We start from the raw sequence: 20211 nt of genomic DNA, 5'->3' as shown, positions 1-20211 counted from the left end.
TCACAGATTTTGTATATCTGTTGCCGCTATAACAACAAGTACTAAAATAAAATAAAATTATTATTTAAGGGGGGCTCCCATACAACAAACGTTATTTTTTTGGCCTTTTTGCTCGATATCAATAATGGCAACCGGTAGGTAGGCACGTTGATGTTTTCGCAAAGGCCTTGATTATATTATGTTACCTTCAATAATTAGGTAATAATAATAATAAAAAAATTATACAAAAACACAACTTTAGGTCTAATTTTGTTCTATAACGGTACGGAACCCTCCATGTCCGACTCACACTTGGCCGACTATTTTGTTAATAATATGCTTACATGTTTTGTCAATCGTAGTGATTTATTTGGACAGAAATATTGCATTGATTTGCTCACAAGGATTTGGTAATCATTTTCTATATTTGGTGATCATTTACTATATTTAGTGATCATTTACTATATTTGGTGATCATTTACAATATTTGGTGATCATTTACTGTATTTGGTGATTATTTACTTTATTTGGTGATCATTTACTATATTTGGTATTCGATTACAATTTGAAGTGTTGTCATGACTAAAATAGCTGGTAGTATTGCAATTTTAGACTTTATTTTTTTGGTGTTAATTATCTTTTTTTGTTAAACAAGTTTAGGGTATCAGTGCATTTTTTGGTGGTCATTATAATATTTGTTCCCAAAAAAAAAAAACCTACAATCTACATACCATTGAGTTACAGTTCGACACATAGACATAATATCGCTGGCCCCGGGCAATAAAGGCGTAATATCAAAAATCGTTTTGTTCAAAGAGACAAAATAAGCTATTTTGTTTATAGTGCAGCGTACATTTGGAATTGTCTTGTTTTAAAGTATGTGTGCATGTATCATTAATGTAGTTGCAAATAAACTTTATTATTATTATTATTATTATTATTATTACAGTGGTCCAAAACAAATGTGTGATGTCTCATATGAAAGTTAATTTTTTTACCTATTTAACCATATCAAAATAATTGTTATAGTATAAAAATTATTAAAATAATTGAAAAAAGTATAATACAACTAATAAGCGACATTGTTTCAATTGTAACATTGTTTATTGACCTTTTATAAACACCAAACCGCTTGAGATTTACGGCTGTAAGAGCATAATACGACGTATTTTTCGCTTTAGATTTCGAGCGTACCAGCCTATTACTCCGTTCTTCTGGGGATACGACGTATTTTTCGCTTTAGATTTCGAGCGTACCAGCCGATTACTCCCTTCTTCTGGGGAATCATACAGCGAAAGCTTAGTTGTATCGTATCTTCACCGGTTTTTTTAGTTATGTTTCATAGAGTAATGCAAGAATACAGTTTTAGTCGTAAGAGAATTTTCGATTCAATAAAGTTTTTGTCATTTAGTATACCCAAAATATTATTTAAAAAATATGAAATAAATAGGGGTGATAGACTAATACTCAGAGAAGCCAAAAATCAAATAACATTAAAAAGGGCGTAACCGGCGCTTACCGCTTTGTTGCCCGGGGCCAGGGATATATGGGTTCTACCATAGACATAATGGGTTCTACAAATATAGATCTACAAATAAATTCTAGTAATCTGTGAATATATACTAGTAATCTGTGGTTACGGTACTAAATACTACCAATTTTACATTATTTTTCAATATAAACTTATACTAGTAATAATCTGTGATTATTTTTATTTTTGACTAAAAGCTCGTACGAAGTATAATATACTTAATATAAAATGCTAAGTGGAGTTCTGAGAACGACTAATAAATATGGTTTATTTGCGGCAAAAAATTGTAAAAATGTCTATATCAACATCGTAAACCCCTCAAAAAGATATGTCTCTATAAAAATAAAACCAGCGAAATCTAAGGATCCTGGTGAAATAATCAAATGGATACTACTGGTAAGATAAAATATATTATTTCAATTCTATTTATTGTGTTATGAAAAAATCGCATTATGAATCATGATTATTACGATTTCAGATGATTCCTGCAACATCATTCGGTCTAGGCTGCTGGCAGGTGTACAGACTCCGATGGAAACTGGAGCTGATTGATATTATGCATGCAAAATGTAATGCAGCCCCCATAGAGCTTCCTAAAGAGTAAGTTTATTATTTACAATTTGCTGCTGCCAAATTAACAAGAGAACTTTTTAACACATAGCATGCCATATCAGGCACATAATGTCTAAATGCTTGAAGAAATACAAAAAAAAAAATTAACATTGCTGTCCAAGGGTTAACCCTTACACGTTTATAATAAGTCCAAGAGAGTAAATATGATTTTGTTTGTTTATATTTATATGTTTTGGTCTAATTGAACATAAATGTAATATATTACATAACAATTATATGTATATTTATATTTTTTTGAATGGGACACGGGTATCCCTGTATGCGCGAAGGTAGTACATTTTTCAATGTATCGCAAAAAATACTACAGCACTTTTATACCGAAATGAAACTCAGATTTCGAAAAAAACTAAGATTTATTTAATTTATTTTATTACTATAATGTGAAATATAAAATTTAATGCAAGGTAAGAAAACAGTTCCCGGCCATTTTGCTGTGCGTAAAGCGTGGATTCAGGAATAATAATATTATCATCAATCATTTTATCAAAATCTGAAACTGTATTGAAAAGTTTCACCTGTGTAATTTCTATGTTACTATTCAGATCAAATATTATATATTTTGGACTTCTCCGAAGCTGTCATCTCCGAAAAACAGCGTGGCAAATATGAGTTTTTGCGCCATTTGAAAGAAGGAGCTACTCTCGGCGTACTGGATTATTGACTAGAAATAATATTATCTTCTAGAGGCGTTGTGCTCGGCTCTATTTCAGCAGTCGATATTCCTGCCTCCATATCTTGCGCTAAAAAACTTTGGTCTTCTTCGTCGAGAAGCAAACCAGAGTAAACAGAACTAATGAGTAGGCCGACTCAGAACTCAGAAGAGATTTCGAAATTTATACCGTATACGTCGTCCTCAGTACTAATGCGTTACTAAGCATTATGAAACATGTTGAAAGTGACAGTCACGCCCAACTCGCCAGTTTGTTTGAAGTCAAGGTACCTTAGTTCTGTCTACTCTGAGCAAACTATCCTCGTCGTCGCTGTTGTCAGCCGTTAGGATTTGAAAAACAACATCTTCTTGAAGCTCAAATACTTTGAATCCTATATAATACATCATCTGTAATAATAAACAATAAAATGAGCATGATAAAATACTAAATATAGCCATGCAAACACTTTTATAAATTGAATCAAAAAGTTCCCTATAACGCATATAGGGACACCCGCGTCCCTTTGTGTATTTGTACATAATATGCATTATTTTACCCAAAAAAACCACATATATTCAATAAGACGATAACTTTACTTACCAATAAATACGATATTATGAATAGAATTACCGTAAAAAGTCACTTGTCATAAAAAAAATTGTAATCAATAATTATTTCTTGGGGAAAAATGTTTCACTTTTCGCGCCTATGATATTTTTGACAGATAGTCTTTTTTTCATTATTGCCAGCGCGTAAACTAGAAAAGATATCATTAATTATAAAAAAATATGTCTACATAAGGTTTTAATTGGCCAGTACTGCAGAAAATCGTAAAAATTTTGTGGGGACAAATGTGTCCCATATGCGTGAAAGGGTTAATATAAATCTTCCTTTGCAGTTTTGAAGAGCTAAAAAAAATGGAATATCGGCCAGTGAAAGTGAGAGGAGAATTTTTGTATGACAAAGAAGCCTTAATTGGCCCTAGAGCACTAGTAGAGAATGATGTAATACTCCCAAGGACGGGATCCCTTGTGTCTGATCCCAAAAAAAATCAGGGTTGGCTTGTTATTACGCCATTCAGGTTAGCCGACACAGGGTAAGAATATTTAAAATATTTTGTTATGTTTAATACATCATTTGTTGTTATGAATTTCAAACTCCCTTTTCCTGTTTTAGAGAGGTCATACTTATAAATCGTGGCTGGATTCCCAGTCATCTCCGTCCCAGAGAGAAAAGAGAATCATCTATGGTGAAGGGGGAAGTTGAGCTGACTGGAGTGGTTAGACTTACTGAAAATCGGGGCCCATTTATGCCCAAAAATAACCCAGTCAAAGGATCTTGGTTCTATAGGTAAAACATTTTAAATTAACTAACACTTGATTATTACTTGGCATAGCCAGAGGTTTGCAAATTTAAACCAAAGTGTACAAAATATTTAAAAATCTGTTCAAAAATAAATAATCAAGGCGTAATTCTTGTTTTCCCCAAAATTAAACTACCATTACTAGACTGTGCACATATTATTATGCTAAAAATTTGATATTATAACTAGTGATGCAACGGATCTCTGTTTCTTTTTCCGCAAGTGCAGAAGTTCCGCTCGATTTTCAACATCCGTTTCTGCAACTTTTATAACAGAGATTTTAACGGAAGTTTACAACCGACGCGACGACGGCCAAATTATTTTTTATAATAAAATATAACAGTTTGCCACTACTTCATTTTGAATGTTAGTAAAAGTATGCTCAGTTGCAAAGTTGCAATATTGTTTTCTATAGTAGATTTAATATAAATTTGGTGTATTTGATACATAATAAAGAAACATAAATGATAATGGGCACAAATGTATGGGCTCTGGTATAGGGCTCAGCAAGAATAGATTGTATATTTTTAGGAAGGTATACCCATGTAAATTTTAAAAGGAAAACTATCACGGCTAAGAAAAGTTCATAAGTCATTGCGTAGGTATGATGTTGTTAGTAGTGTGAAACACGTTATAAAATAATATGTACCTTCATTGACCATACAAAAATTATGAAAAACGGTACTACAGAACCCTATATTGCGCGTGGCCCGATGCGCACTTGGCCAGTTTTAAACCTAGTAGTGGTATGTTGTGAATTGATATATTACACAGACAATGTAAGCGAACGTTATACGTTCACGAATCGGTGGTAGGCCTCATGTAGACTTGACGTTCTAAAGGTGTTAACTTTGTTGACCTATTTGGAAATAAATATTTTGAATTTTTATTTTGAACGACTGACTCATTGAAAGAGAGAGCAAAAATCAGGCGCGTATTGTTACCTGATCCGCCGTCCAAGGGTTAAACTACTACTGTGAGCGTAAATTAATAAGTTACAACAAGAAGGCTTTTGCAAAAATTAGAATTTCTTGGAATACGAGGAAAGTTACTTGCTTGGATTAAAGCGTTTCTGCAACAAAGAACTATGCAAGTGAGAGTGGGCGAAGCAAAATCGAATCACGTAGAAGTATTGAGTGGCGTACCCCAGGGATCAGTACTCGGTCCTGTGTTGTACATCCTATATACCTTCTATCTTCCCTGCTGCCTTCAATGCAATCTAAGCATCTTTGCTGATGACACTAAGATATTTGCAAATCCATTAACTGACTACAACTGACTTCAAGATGACCTCAACAAAATAGCTAACTGGTCGAAGGAGTGGCTTTTGAACCTGAATTCTTCTAAATGCACAGTGCTGCACATTGGCAAATGCACTCCTCACTTGCAATATAAATTAAATGATACCCAATTACTTGAGGTCAATGTGCAACCTGACTTGGGTGTAAAGATAACATCTGATCTAAAGTGGGGAGAACATATTTCATCCATCACAAAGAAAGCAAGAAGTCTAATATACTTAGTGAGGAAAGCATTTCATGATTCCAGATCTGGAACCCCTATTTTGTTAAAGACATTGAATTGTTGGAAAAAGTACATCGTTCCTTTACTAAAATACCCAGAAAACTGAAAAGACTGTCATATGAGGAACGTCTGGAAGCCTTGAAAATTACCACTCTGAAACAACGCAGGGATAGAGGCGATTTAATAGAAACATATAAAATCCTGAACGGACATTATGACATTCAAAATATACAAAATATATTCACATTGAATGATAATACACATTTGAGAGACCATAACATGAAGCTCTCTGCCAGTTCCTCAAAAAACAATCCACATAAACACTTTTTGTGCAATCGAGTTGTAAGAGCGTGGAACAGCTTGCCAGAGGATGTTATAGCAGCCCAGAATGTTAATCATTTCAAGAACAGACTTGACAGATATATGAAAAATCACTGTTAAAATGCACAGAGAACAACCTGATACAGGCAACATCAGTTGTGTCAACTGCTTGCCTGATTACATATAATAATAATAATAATAATAATAAAATTTAAGGTGTATTGTCTAAGTCAAGACATTCATTACCTTTCTAAGCGCAAGTAAATCTTACCACACAAGTCACAACACGACAAAAACTAAGTCGGTAACGCCGGTCTTGTACATTGACTGTACATTATTTCAAAATTTTCAGTTGTTAGGGGCTGGGAACCATATAACTTTTTTACCTGCTCACTAGGAGCTATCTAATGGTATATATTTTATCTCTGTTGAGACTATATATCAAAATGCCCATGATCCTTTGTAAATTTGTTTTTTTTACATCTGTTTCCGATTCTGGTTCCGCTAAGACGCTTCCGTTGCATCACTAATTATAACGCCATCCTCTTCAGAAGTAGTAGAAATTTTTGGAGTCAACGTGATTAAAGAAATAAAGGACTTATTTTATTATAAATTTCAGAGACTTGGAGCAAATGAGTCATTATTTCAACAGTAACCCAGTGTGGCTTGATGCTCAGGGAATTCCCGACCCACCCGCAGGATGGCCTCTGCCTAACCAGACAAGAGTTACTCTACGCAATGAACATTTCTCCTACCTTGTTACTTGGTACCTGTTATCTGCATTTACAGGAGCTATGTGGCATCGTTACTTTATAAGAAAATTACCGCTTTTATAAATATTAAAAAAGAAACAAAAATAGTTGCTTAAATCACACCGAAATGGCAGCGGCTGGCAGCGCAGGGCAGCAGCGCGACTGCTCGCACCCGATTGCAAATTGCCTCGTTCTATTTCTATGCGGTGGGCAAGACACTGTCAGCAGCCGCCCAGGACTGCTCCATCAGTTGCGGCCCACCATACCACAGCGTAAGAGTCATTAGAGTTTCCAAGTTTCTCAAGCAATACTATTTTATAATATTACAATAATGAAGATAAATTAAAAATCATACGACACTGAAAACTCACATACCGAGCGAGATAGCATGCTCGGTTAGGCCGAAGCCCACTGACGTCATTTCAGACGTTGTATATATCTTGCTGTTCTCCGAAACTTCGATAGCGCGATGCAGGAATGTTAGGCGAATTGTGGGTACCGCCACATCACTCCCCCCCGAAGACCTGTGGTATTCTTCGATGCGCTTGTGTTGTCAGGTGTGGGCCGAGCTACGCGTGCAATTACCAGGAGAGGGACCCCGTGCTCTGCTTGTTGACCGGTCGTTGTAGCCTATGGCTGCCCCGTTCAAGCCAGACCGGGTTCGACCGGCGCGGACGCCCAACGCGGCTTATGGTCGAGGCGACCCGGTTATGCTTGATGTCTGCTGACGTGGTGCGGAGGGGCGGGGAGTGTTGATGATGATTAATGTCCGGAAGGATGCGTGTTCTTGTCGATGGTCACCAATTTGACGTTGTTCGTGGCGGCCGAAAAGGAAGATCTTCCGACCGAGCGAGATAGCATGCTCGGTCAGGCCGAAGCCCTGAATGTGAGTGGGTACCGCCACACTACCATACTGCACAACTGCTGCCCTTTCGGTGTGATTTGAGCCCTAAATTATAATATTACAAACATTTTGTTAATGCATTATAATTTATCATTCATATTATACTGACTATTCTATAAGATAAAATGTAGAGCAATGAAGTTGTTTTCAATACGTGGTGAATTGTTTTTTTAAATTATGTTTGTGTTTACTTTTTTGAACTTTTAAAAGTACCAGAGTTCGTCCAATGCAAATAGTCGAAATTCGACCTTAGATTCAAGGACATTAGGGCTTTTTTTTTAACGGGCTTTGGCCCACCACACATTCCCACCACTGTATCTCCTGTGTCGCCAGGATCGACAGCGGCATCCAACTACGAAAACCCTTTGATATGATCTCGCGGAGCCCGAGGGACATGCTAAAGCTGTCTTCGGACCCGCAACGAAATTAATCAGAAGAAAATAGGAGGAGTAGGAAGAATTCCAGATTCCCTCCCCAATATAAAGCGGGAGACAGCACAAAGTTGCAGTGACCGAAAGTCAAAGAACTGAAGGGGAGAAGCACCACGGGAATAAACGTTAATAATAATAGTGACTACTACGCTAGAGCTAAATTAATTTATTGTGTTAGACTGTTGCCAATAGTAATTGTGACAAAAACGCTTGAAAGCACGGAAGTTCCTAGCGCTGTCCACGAGATCACCGTAGTATGCGACACCAGATGTGCAGAGTAGGTTGTTTAGCATTGTAGTTCTTTCGTCCTGCCAGAGACTGCACTCCCAGAGAACATGATGAGCTGTTTGTTCAAACATGTTGCCTTCGGTCGAGCACTCGCACATGGGCGATGCTACCAGATTAAATCCGTAGAGTTTAGCCTTAAAATTTCCATGACCGGTCAGGAATTGAGAAACGCAGTGATCAATATCCATCCAATGTTTGGATAGTCGTTCACGAATATTAGGGAAAAAATTATAAAGATGTCGCCCTTTGGTGGAACAGTCCCAACGCGTCTGCCATTCGGAGATTAGGCTTTGCAAAGAGTTTTCTAAAGGTTCAAACAATCTTGCTATTTTATTTGTATCGCGAGCGCTTAAAAAGAACGGGTTGTCAATGCTTTTGTTATGATAGTTCATTGTCGCACGACGCCGAATCTCAAGGTCAACGGGTAAAACTCCGGCTAACACGGGCAAGGCTTCGGTGCTTGTGGTTCTGTAAGCTTTGCACAAGAATATAAGAGCAAGACGTTGGCTTTGTAGTAACTTGCGACGAGCCGCACCGATAGTTGCTCTGTCGGCCCACACGGGGGCTTCGTAGCAAATACTACCAAGGTAAGTAGCAGTGTAAATTAATTTTAGGGTTTTGAATGAAAGGCCCATGTCGACGTAGATATTTTGGTAAAGGAGTAAAAGTTGCGTTTCGCTTTTCTCACCGGTTTGACTTATATGTTCTAAAAATGTTAATTTATTTTCCAAGTAAAAACCAAGATAACAGATCGACTGTTTGCGCTTAACGTTAATATTGTCAAGTTTAATGCTAGGGGAAGATATAAGGGAACCTTTTAAAATAATTTGGTAAGTTTTTTGCGCGGCGAATTTCAGACCATTACACTTACCCCAGTCAGATATTAAATTAAGACTACTGTTGGCTTTAGACTCAATTTCGGAACGCGAGTTTGCTTGAACGATAAGAAACCCGTCATCGGCGTAACCAACTAGTATACAAAGCGGTGGAAGTGGAAGACTTAACAAATCGTCGAATCCGATGTTCAATAATTTAGGCGAAATTACCGATCCTTGAGGGCAGCCGCACGTTAAATCTCCCAGTAACACCCTCGATTTTTTAGTTTTAATAGCACCATCGGCCACCAGGCATGGTCGAAGGCCTTGGAAATATCTAATGAAATAGCGACCACGTATTTAGTTTCCGACAAATTAACTATTTTTCTTACTTCTAACGCCGCGTCCACAGTCGATTTCCCGGCGGTGAAACCGAATTGCGGGGCTAAAATGGTCGCTTTGAAGAATCATGATATGAATCATAATATGATTCATTTTTCTAAAATCGCAAAATGCAACTGCTTGCAATTCATTTCTGTATTTTTGTACTGATTTGACATTTGTCAGTTTGATAAGTTTTGGCAATTCATTTGCTGAATTGATTGAGAGGAATTGCTAAATGTGACCATTTTAGCCCCGCTGATGGCTATGAAATTTAGGGCCACCGGGTAGCAGGCAAGGTACGATGAGACGTTCTAGTAATTTACCTAAGCAAGGTAGTAACGTTATGGGACGGTAAGATTTTAGGTCGTCAGGAGGTTTGTTTCCCGCTTTAGGTATTAATTTTATGCAACCGGAACACCAAATTTTTGGAAATATACCTTCTGCGATACATCTGTTGTAAACATATAGAATCGATGAATTTGCCGCTAAACACGCTTGCTTTATCATAATTCATAATATTCGATATTAATCCTCGCCCGCAGATTTTTTTATAGGCAAAAGGTTTACTATTTTAATAAACTCCTCCGGGGTTGTTAAATCTGAGATCGGTGTATGAATGGGGTCTAACATTCTACTCCTAATGTCGCGATGGTGTTCATCATCCAAGGAGGGCTCGTCGTCTGGGATGAGAACGTAATTAAGGACATTAGGGCTACTACCTATAATAGGTATATATTTTGTAAAAGAATATTATTGTAGTTGGGGAGGGGAAGAGGGGATTTCGGGAGTAGCTCGAGCGTGTTCCGACATGTATATTGTAATATTTAAAAAAAAAATGTTACCCACCACGTGAGAAATCTGATTTCTATAAGTACCATGATAAATAGACATCATGGTACTTATAGAAATCAGATTTCTCACGTGGTGGGTAATTTTTTTTTTTAAATATTAAAATGTCGGATCTGTCAGATTAAGATGTCAGATGTTTAAGTATACCCCAAAGAAGCAAGAAGAAGAAGCTTCCATATATAAAGCACTGACGATTCAAAGGTTATTTAAGCCTGTAGGGACATTTTAAAATAAGTATAAAAAAATAAAGCTTCATATTTTCTTAACGAAGCTTCGCAGATATTTTATTTTGCTCTAAACTAAATGATTTAGTTCTTGTTGTCTTGGCATGGCATTTGGATTTTTGGAAATTATACGATACAATGTGACCATTATTATATTTGCCATACTCGTAGTAGAGGGAAAAAGTGGCGCCATACTTGAAAAATTACGAATAAAATCTTAGGATTTTGAAATAATATTGTTCGTAGGTATTCGCTGCCTCCCACAGGTATGGCATCATAAACTTATAATGCATAGACCAACAAAGAGTGCGAGGGAAGAAAATCCTTTATGGAATTATAACAAGATGAAAAGAGAGAGGCAGTGTAATGAAAATTGTAACAACTTTTATTTGACAGGTCGTCAAAAGTCGTCAATCGTTTTTATGCCCTTTCGGTATTTGCAATTTATTATTTAAATCGTATGTTATTTTCAACAAATACTATTATATATAACAATAATAACTTGTGCCGTGAGTGATTGCAGTGTAAATTATAGGAATAATCCTGAAAAATATACATTTCACCCGTAATTAATTTTCATGTCCTAAATGCTACGATGTGTTTATTTTTGCTCTACTCTTTCTTTAGCTCTCTATTTCAAATAAAATATTGTGAATCCTCCCTTTTACTTTCATATTTTGCGTAACTAAAGTTACTATTGTTCTTATATTATACAAATTTTGAAGAAAAATTTTTCATTAAAATTTTTTACTTATACGCTAGTGCTTGAATCAAATTTATCGACATGCTTATCGATATTTTACAATAACATAAAATAAAAATCATTTACCTTTATATTTATCCCCTTAAAAAGGACATATTATCTTATTTTAACGATTATTTTTAAGTAATAATTATCTTTTGACATACCTAGTATAAAATCGAGGTTTCACAGATCAGTCACTTGAATCAGTTAGTAACATAGAATATCATTGCTTGAATCTAATACTCATTGAATGCAGCTTTCAATAATATAATAGACAGCGGGGCTAAAATGGTCGCTTAGTTGAATCATATAATGAATCATTTACGATTCATTTTTAAACTTTTCTTAACGTGCAATTCATTTAATGATTCGTACCAAGCAATTCATTTGTTTGACATTTTTCTATGAAAAGTAGTAAAAATGGTCCAATAAATCCGAATTGCTTTTCTGTCAAATAGCAGAGTCATCAAATGTTACTATAAACGTCATCTTTGATCTTATAACTATTCTTATGTCGTAATACATTATAGAAATTGTCTAACTAAAGAAATTTAAAATTACAAAGTCGGTTTCAAAACTTTGAAGTTTGTATACAAACATGACTAAAGTAAAAAATGTTGCCAGCATATAGCATGGGTTCATAACGTTATCGATTACTAGAAAAATTACCGTTACGTACCGTTATTTTTATAAGCGTAGCTTAACGATATTTTTAACGATATCTAGTAGGTAACATAACATTTAAATATAGTTTAAAAAATTCCGTTATTATTACCGGTAAAAATATCGTTATTTTTACCGGTTTTCAAGCAGATCTCGCGATCACCAAGATTCAAAACTCTGACCATAGCGTTACTGCTTCCACTAACATGGGTTCTCGCCGTCATCAGTTTTTGCGCTGATGTCTTGGTAGGTGTGTCTTCGATCAACACGCATCTGTTTGACTTCTTCTTTCCAGCTGGCGGTAGTTTCACCAGCACCCGAGCTTCCGCACGTCTAGGTATTATGACTTTCTTTACACATTCAACTTTCCCGCAGGCGCCTCCAAGGATGAAAATTTCTTCTTCACTACACTTGAAAACTCCGTCAGCGACATTAATTCGGCAGTTGTGCTTCTTCATGAAATCCAAACCCAAGATGCAATCATCCATAATCTCAGCCACGATAACGTCATGAGGGTATGAGGATCCCACTACATTAATCGTAACTGACATTTCTCCCAGGATGGGTATTGGCTGACCGGAGGCAGTAAGGAGCCGACAGTTAATTCTCCTGTTGTGTCTTCTTGCGGCTTTTACCAGATTTGGGTTCACTATCGTTCTAGAGGCTCCTGTATCTAGAGTCATTTTGCAATCCGTCCCGTTAATAGTCCCCTGAATCACAAGACTATTCCCACTGCATGCTTGGGAGATAACAATTATCGGGGCTTCCTCTGCTTCAGCCAGTACTCGCCCCTTAGTCCTGGCTTTTATTCGATCCCGAGCAGGGGACGAAGCCCCTTGCTTCTTCGGCTCCTCCATTTGTTCCTCGAGCCTTTTCATTCTTGCCATCTGGGTCTCCTTCTGCGGGCAGTTGAGCTGAATATGGCCCCTCTCGCCGCATTTGTAGCACATGGCTCCAAAACCTTTCTTTATAGGAGCCTTAATCTCCTTGACTTCTTCAGAGACCTCGCGGATCTTATAGGTCTGCCGTATGTCACGCCGAACAGCCGCCATGCGCCAATGCTTCCTTTAACGAGGTGTGGTGACGTAGCCTCACTGCAGCTCTGACCTCTAGGTCCCTGATTCCGTCAACAAATGCTTGCACAATATTCGTGTCAATCATCTTGGAATCGGCTCCTGGGTGTGCCTTCTTGACCAGTTTTTCAATTTCCAACGCCCATTGTTGTAGTCCCTCTACTGAGCGTTGGACTCTGTCACGAAGTTGAGCACGGAACACGTGCTCCAGGTGTCGCTCCCCGTATCTGGATTCAAGGGCCTCCATCAGGTCTTTGAACCCATTTCCTGTATGTGCTTCCAGGACTGACAAGGCTTGCCCTCTGAGCGCGACAGTGAGAACAGTCAGACATTGTTCGTCAGTCCATCCGTTGGCAGAAGCAACCGTCTGGAATTGCTGACGATAAGCGTTCCAAGAATTAGTACCGTCGTATGGTGCCACTTTAACTCTTGGTCCTTGTACCACTACGGAAGTTCCAGCAGTCGTCGTGATTCCTGTGGTTTCTAGGCGCACTTTCCACTTCTGTAGTTCTGTGACTCCGGTTTTCACATTTTCCATATCCACTCCTAGCCCGGTAACGCGTTCTTCCATTATGTCGACCTCTTTCCGAAGCTTAGTCACCGTGTCACTAACATCCTTTATTGCAAATAGTGCTTTTTCTTGAAGGTCCTTTTGTTGCTCTTGAGACTCCATCATTTCCCTTTGAGAATCTTGCAAAGCGCCGAGTTTGCGGTCTTGGGCATCTTTTTTTTTTTTAAGACGGGAAATGCGCTTAAGCATCCCCGGCGGCACTGGGGAAGGACCTCCGGGGTATGTGGGACTCGCTGCGGCCGAAAAGATGGTAAGTTGGCCGCAGCTCTACCCACTAAAACCCGTCCGTGCCTTCTCCTCCGCTTTGTGCTGGGCCGCTGGACCCGTCTAAGACGAAAACTGCAGAGGCCCAGTTAGCGGCGTCTGCTTTCAGCGCAGATTCTCCGCGCGACATTCTGCTTTTGCTTACTCCGGAAGAGCTGCCCAAGGCACTGGGCGCTCTGTAACCGGATAGACTCGTGCAATGGGCGGCGGGTTCCCCAATCCGTCGCCCGAGTCCTATCTACGGCGGGAGCTAACGCTCGTGTTCGGCGCGCCTGCGCCCTCCGCGCCGTCTTCGAATCGGGTCTGCGGCCACATCCGCCTCTCTGACCCGTTCGGCGGCCTCCTTCTGTGAGATAACATCTTCACAGAAGGTAGCCACTGCGTCCCAGCCTTGTCTCGATCGGACCATAGTTGTAACTATGGCCGGGAGTGTGAGGTCTAATCCGGTGGTCGCAACAAGCACCGCTCGCTGTTCTACCCAGGCTGGGCATTCGAGGAGCGTGTGATGTGCGGTGTCGTCGTCATGATCACAGTGGTGGCACTGGGGTGTCGGCTCCCGTCTGGCCGTATGGTGCAGATAATGAAAAAAAGCAGCCATGCCCGGTTAACATCTGCACCATCCGGTATGTGAGAGAACCCCTCTGGTGTCTCACCCACTGTCGTATGTGAGGCCGAATCGCCTCTACGACTCGTCGTCCATATGTCGGAGACGCCAGTCTCTCTTCCCAGGTACGCATTGTGATAATGCGCGTCTGGCGGCGCCATCGGGCTATCAGCTCGGGTGACACCCGCTCCCCTCTCCTTTTAATCTCCGCTGTTCGGAAATAAATCTCCGCCAGCCCTTGTGCCTCAATGTCCCAAGGCGGGGTCCCCACAAGAGCGAGTGCTGCATCACCAGCTATCGTACGATAGCCACGGATCATTCGCAACGCCATTACCCGCTGGACACTCTTTAAAAGCGCTTTGTTATGGGCGCTCAGGCCTTCCGCCCATACGGGAGCTCCATACAGGGCCATGGATCGTAAGACCCCCGTGTAGAGCTGCCAACAACTGGATCCTGGTCCGCCAAGGTTGGGCAGGAGGCTACCGAGGGCCGCTGCCGACCTCTTCAATCTCGGCGCCAGCAGACGAAAGTGCTCGGCGAACGTCCATCTCGAGTCTAGGAGGAGACCCAAGTATTTTAATTCCTTCCCGATCTGGACGCTCACGTCGCCGATTCGTACTGTAGCGTTCGTGGGGAATCTCCGGCGGGGGCCGAGGAAGAGAATAGCCTCTGTCTTCTCTAACACTACTCTCAGCCCTTGGCACTCAATTCGTGCCACTATCTGGCCAACGCCCACCCTTACCAGGCGGATGGCCTTCTTAAACTGTTCTTCCTCGTGCCAGGATGAGTGTATCGTCTGCATAGCATACGAGACGCAACCCTCGGAGCAGCGCCGCACGCAAGACTCTGTTGTATCCGATGTTCCACAGGTGAGGGCCCAAGGCAGACCCCTGTGGAACACCGCACCACGTCACAAACCGGATCACTCGGCCATCTCGTCCAATACACACGATGGTCCGACGTCGCAGATATTGGGCGACGATTCTGCGCATGTATGTCGGAAGTTCCTAGTCGAGATTTCCTCCTCAATCGCCTCATATGGCAGTGTGTTAAACGCGTTGGCAATGTCAAGAGAGATTGCTACTACTGCGCCATCACCAGCTATCCCCTTCTCCGAAAAGTCCTTCACTTCGAGAATTGCGTCAATTGTTGAGCGCGAACGGAAACCAAACTGTGCCTCTGACAGGTTTGGTCCCTCTTGCTCAAGATGTTTGACAATTCTTGACGCAGTCACTCGTTCCAATAACTTGCCCGCCTCATCCAGCAGGACTATGGGCCTATATGCCGACGGGGAATCGATGGGGCGACCTTCCTTTCTGAGAAGTACCAATTTCCCCTCCTTCCAGCACTCTGGAAATTCCCCCTGAGCCAGGCAGGTGCTAAACAATTCCCGGAGCCTCTCCTTCAAAGGACCTAATGACTTTACCCAGATGCGCCCGGGTACTCCATCAGGCCCCGGGGCGGTCTTGCTTTTCTCTTTCAGCCTCAGGACAGCGGCACTAATCTCGCCATCCGTAACAGGCGGGACCTCTCCTAATAGTTCATTCACATTTTTCTATGATAATATTCTTCTACATCGACGGCCTTGGTAAGGCAGGTACAGTTCTTTAATTGAATCTGAATTTATCTTCAAGAAAGCAAGAATGTGTGTTATTAGTAGTCACTGTTGGACAAACCACGTATGTTGGCCTGAAACAAAGAATAGGGTTAAAAAATTATATCCCTTTGGACTATTTAAAAAGTATGTAAATAAAGAAACACAAAACATTATTACACACTACACAGCTTTCGGTAAAGTTATAAATAACTTAATACTTGTAAGTTCTAACGAAAAAACTTAAAGATTTTTACAAAGTTTTAACAATATTCTTCTTCTTTGTAAATAACCTAGAAATAAACATATACTTGACACTTGACAGTGACAGCAGTCAGCTGTTGACTTCAACGCGTTCCGTTTGACTGAACGTGTTTTATAAAATATGTTATAGAGATGAGTTTTTTCATTTAATTTAAATTAAAATGAGGAGGATAATACAAAAATATCAAGGTTAATTACTTTTGGTAATTTGTGTTATAAATATGTGAGAAAATAAAGATAATATAGTAAAATTTTATTTTATTAATAAAATCGATTTTTAATCGTATAAACGAAATGTAACTCGTATGTGTAGAATAGGCTTATAATATTTAGTTTTTATTTAGTTGCTGATTTGGGGTGATTGAGTCGATATCATGATATTAGTATCAAGTATCAACCGAAACGCTCCTGATGCTAAACTATTACGTACAATAAATAAATAATTTGGTACAAATAAAAATTTGGTACAAACTACCAAGAATTTTGTGTCAGTATCTCCAGGCCTATCAGCAGAGTTCCATTTTGCGAAAAAATGAATCATAATATGATTCATGTCATGATTTTCCAAAGCGACCATTTTAGCCCTGCTGATCTTTAAGACTGGCGGCCGCGTTTAAGCATTATCTAGTAGTACGGTATTGTATAAGATTCAATAAAAAAAACTATAATCCATTTTCAATTTTTCAACATGTTGTCAACAGACTTCAACCAAATAAAAGAGTATAAAGCCACGTCTCCACTAGGCAACAATTGACGCGCAACATGTTGCACAACAAGTTACCCAACATGTTGAAAGTCAGTGCGGAACTTTTGCTGAACAACATTGTCTGTCTTCTTTACGTCAGTCGTCGACAACATTTCGCCAGAGGAACTTGTGTTTATAATTTTATCGAAACCACGTTGTTGGCTTAGAAAATACCTACAAAATAAAGAAAATGTATTTAGCTTGATTAATTTGAGCACTCGTTCGATACGCCACGCTACGGACATTCAACAACAAGCCGCGCGTCATCTTGCGCACCAGCTGGCAACATCACGCGCTGTGTGCAGCGTTGCCGTACATGTTGAGCGTCACGTGTAGCGCCGCGCGCGCCAAATGTTGCTTTGTGGATACGTGGCTTTATTCGTATAGGTTTGTCACTCAAAAATCTGTCATCTTCTTGAGTATTGTAGTCTGTAATGTTTTATTTGTTGAAAAAATGTTACATGATATTTAAGCATAATTTCAAAATAATAAAATTAGCTCGATGCACTCCTTCACCATACCTATAACTATTATAATTACTGTGCAAAATTTCATTCACCTACGTTCGAACGTACTAATATATAGATGGTATATTTTAATCACGGACGTAAAAAAAATAATTTTAATGTCATGATTTATTATGACAACATTTTGGTATGATTAGTTTACTTAATTGACAAATTAGCGCAGGAAATTAAAAATAAAACTATTTTAATTTTGTTGAGATCTATATTATTTTGACTCCATCAGCACAACAAAAAATGTTATGGGCAGAGTCGAAATATTAAAAGTAAACCTTACTGTATGAAGTCTCACGATGAAAATAATCACAGAGAAAACTTATAAAATAATAAAATATTGTACTAATTTACAAGATACATTAAAATTTAAAGATTTAACAAAAATGATGCCTACATATTATTTGTAGCTTAAATCCCGACACCAGTGTCCGATACTTTAATGTCATGATGTATGGCATATATTTTTATCAACTAATTTAATTGGCTCTTAAATTTTTTCTCTCTGACTGTTTCATGTCGTATAATGGCAGCCATTTTAGTTTTTTTCGGGCTCTCATACTAATCTGACCAAAACGTCTTTTAAATGTAAATATTCCATGAACATAAAAAAGGTCTCATTTGATAGCAAAACAGACATTATGTTATAATTTATAAATTTCGTGGAAGAATTTTCAAGATCTTTTTTATTTAAATAAATGGAGATCTTTATCTAGAATAAATTCCTGGACTTCTTTGCCCTCAGTCAGATAGTTTAGAAGCTATAAAGATTTGTTAATGAATTATTGGCCAGATTAGTATGAGCGCCCGAAAAAAATTTACAAAAGAGGAAAAAAAGTGACAGCCAATTTATCGATAAAATATGCCATACATCATAAGTCATTTTCACATTAAAGGCTCGGACACTGGTGTCGGGAGTCAGGACACATCGTAAAATATGTATTCACTAGAGTTAAAATTACATGTGTAAAGAAAATGTATTATGTACAAATAATATAGGTGTCGTTAAAATATTAGATCCATATTCGTAAAATTACTATACACTTAACAAAAACTATACATATTGTATGCGTTTTAAAGAAAAAAAAAAATGGGTAGAATTAAAAATTATTTAGTTATATTTCGTTAAAAGACGTAAGTACCTATTTTTAAGATAAAAAAATACCATTAATGGTAAGAATATTTTGCAAATGGATCATCAGAAATAAGTAATCGGCGAAGTACGAGTTGGACTCGCGCACGAAGGGTTCCGTATCGTTAGAGAGCTAAAACGGGCCAAAAATTGTGTATGGGAGCCCCAGACAAAAACACAATTTTTGGCCCGTTTATTTTATTTAATTTTGTTCTAATATTGTTATTAATTATTAAAGTACACATATAGTTCGGGACTTTGTGAAAATTTCAGGTGTGTACCTGTTGTCATTATAGAGCAAATATTGAGCAAAAAAGCCAAAAAAAATCATGTTTGTTGTATGTTGTTTGTGTATGTTTACAGCCAGGAGACAGACAGACGGACAGACAATGACGTCTTAGTAATAGGGTCTCGTTTTTAATTTTTTGGGTATGGAACCCTAAAAAAGTCATAAAATGTATAAATCAATTTGGGTTATAATAGTAGTAAGTAATAAATAATCCTTCAAGCCGACAACAATAGAATACATTAGCATTTCCAAGAATCGGCGATCGAAGGATCAATCACTAATCAATGATTAATTAAAATATTTTTAATATATTTGTATGTTATAATAAATTATGCGGTATTAAAAATATTTCAATTATTAAAATGTAAGCAATCATCAAATGAATTATTTTGTTAAAATAAGATTATAAATTATAATATTATTATGAGCAGTATGTAATTTACAAAATGCCATTAGCGTATATCAAGATGCTCTATTATAGTACGGTCGCCGATAGGCGATAAGCCGGTGTACATTTCTCTTTCTGCCAATACTAGGTGTCGGCAACCTTTTGGCGACCATACACGATTATAAAATATTATATTGAGATAGAAATTGGTATGCAGTCACACAGCTTAATAAAAATATTATATTCTATACACATTGGAGATTTCCCTAGAAAACTTCAATCGTTTTTGAGCATTAAATAAGACTTCTAAATTACCACCCTCAACCCTAGCACACCGCAAGCTTTAATATTAACATAAAAGCAATTATTCCTTCCCTTCAATGGTATTGATAAAATTATGTTATTATGAGAATTTTTTAATATAATAATAATTATAAAAAAATATCTTATAATTTAAAAATTATCATTATTAATAATAAACTATGACGTGTGGTTTAGCAAAAACGATTTGTCGAATATTTAAATATGGATATCCCCAATGCAGAGTCACAAGATATAAAATTATGAATAGTTTTATAATAATATTACAAAAATAAATACTTTAGATCAATCACACTTACCTAGGACCGTTTAGGTACTAAGTTTCTCACGCACATCGTAATTAACAAATATATATAGAATTTTCATGCATAATATTACAACTCAACAACAAC

The 20211-nt window shown here is 38.1% G+C and overlaps 2 protein-coding genes across 2 annotated transcripts; one reads left to right on the top strand and one right to left on the bottom strand.

Annotated features, from left to right (window-relative positions):
* Positions 1 to 1699: 1699 nt before the first annotated feature.
* On the top strand, positions 1700 to 6838 carry LOC121739047 (surfeit locus protein 1). Its single transcript, XM_042131361.1, has 5 exons — positions 1700 to 1906; positions 1989 to 2110; positions 3692 to 3889; positions 3970 to 4143; positions 6621 to 6838. Exons 1-5 carry the CDS (start codon positions 1739 to 1741, stop codon positions 6835 to 6837), a joined length of 879 nt encoding a protein of 292 aa, XP_041987295.1. The 5' UTR covers positions 1700 to 1738; the 3' UTR covers position 6838.
* A 7376-nt stretch (positions 6839 to 14214) lies between these two features.
* LOC121738747 lies at positions 14215 to 15370 on the bottom strand. Its single transcript, XM_042130981.1, has 2 exons — positions 14622 to 15370; positions 14215 to 14524 (listed from the first exon to the last, which is right to left on the bottom strand). The coding sequence occupies exons 1-2, from the start codon at positions 15368 to 15370 to the stop codon at positions 14215 to 14217; spliced, it is 1059 nt and encodes a 352-aa protein (XP_041986915.1).
* Positions 15371 to 20211: the final 4841 nt, after the last annotated feature.

Source organism: Aricia agestis, chromosome Z (genome assembly GCF_905147365.1).
Source record: "Aricia agestis chromosome Z, ilAriAges1.1, whole genome shotgun sequence".
In the NCBI taxonomy this organism is placed as follows: domain Eukaryota; kingdom Metazoa; phylum Arthropoda; class Insecta; order Lepidoptera; family Lycaenidae; genus Aricia; species Aricia agestis.
This window is presented reverse-complemented; position numbering and strand designations above follow the sequence as displayed.

What these genes read in the sequence shown, in the direction of transcription:
- LOC121738747 (XM_042130981.1), bottom strand. Translation starts at nt 15,370, where the DNA reads ATGCAGACGATACACTCATCCTGGCACGAGGAAGAACAGTTTAAGAAG. An exon ending in ATTCGGCCTCACATACGACA is followed by an intron (nt 14,525 to 14,621) that starts GTGGGTGAGACA and finishes CCATACGGCCAG; the next exon opens with ACGGGAGCCGACACCCCAGT.
- LOC121739047 (XM_042131361.1), top strand. Translation starts at nt 1,739, where the DNA reads ATGCTAAGTGGAGTTCTGAGAACGACTAATAAATATGGTTTATTTGCG. An exon ending in TAATCAAATGGATACTACTG is followed by an intron (nt 1,907 to 1,988) that starts GTAAGATAAAAT and finishes TTACGATTTCAG; the next exon opens with ATGATTCCTGCAACATCATT. An exon ending in AAAGGATCTTGGTTCTATAG is followed by an intron (nt 4,144 to 6,620) that starts GTAAAACATTTT and finishes TATAAATTTCAG; the next exon opens with AGACTTGGAGCAAATGAGTC.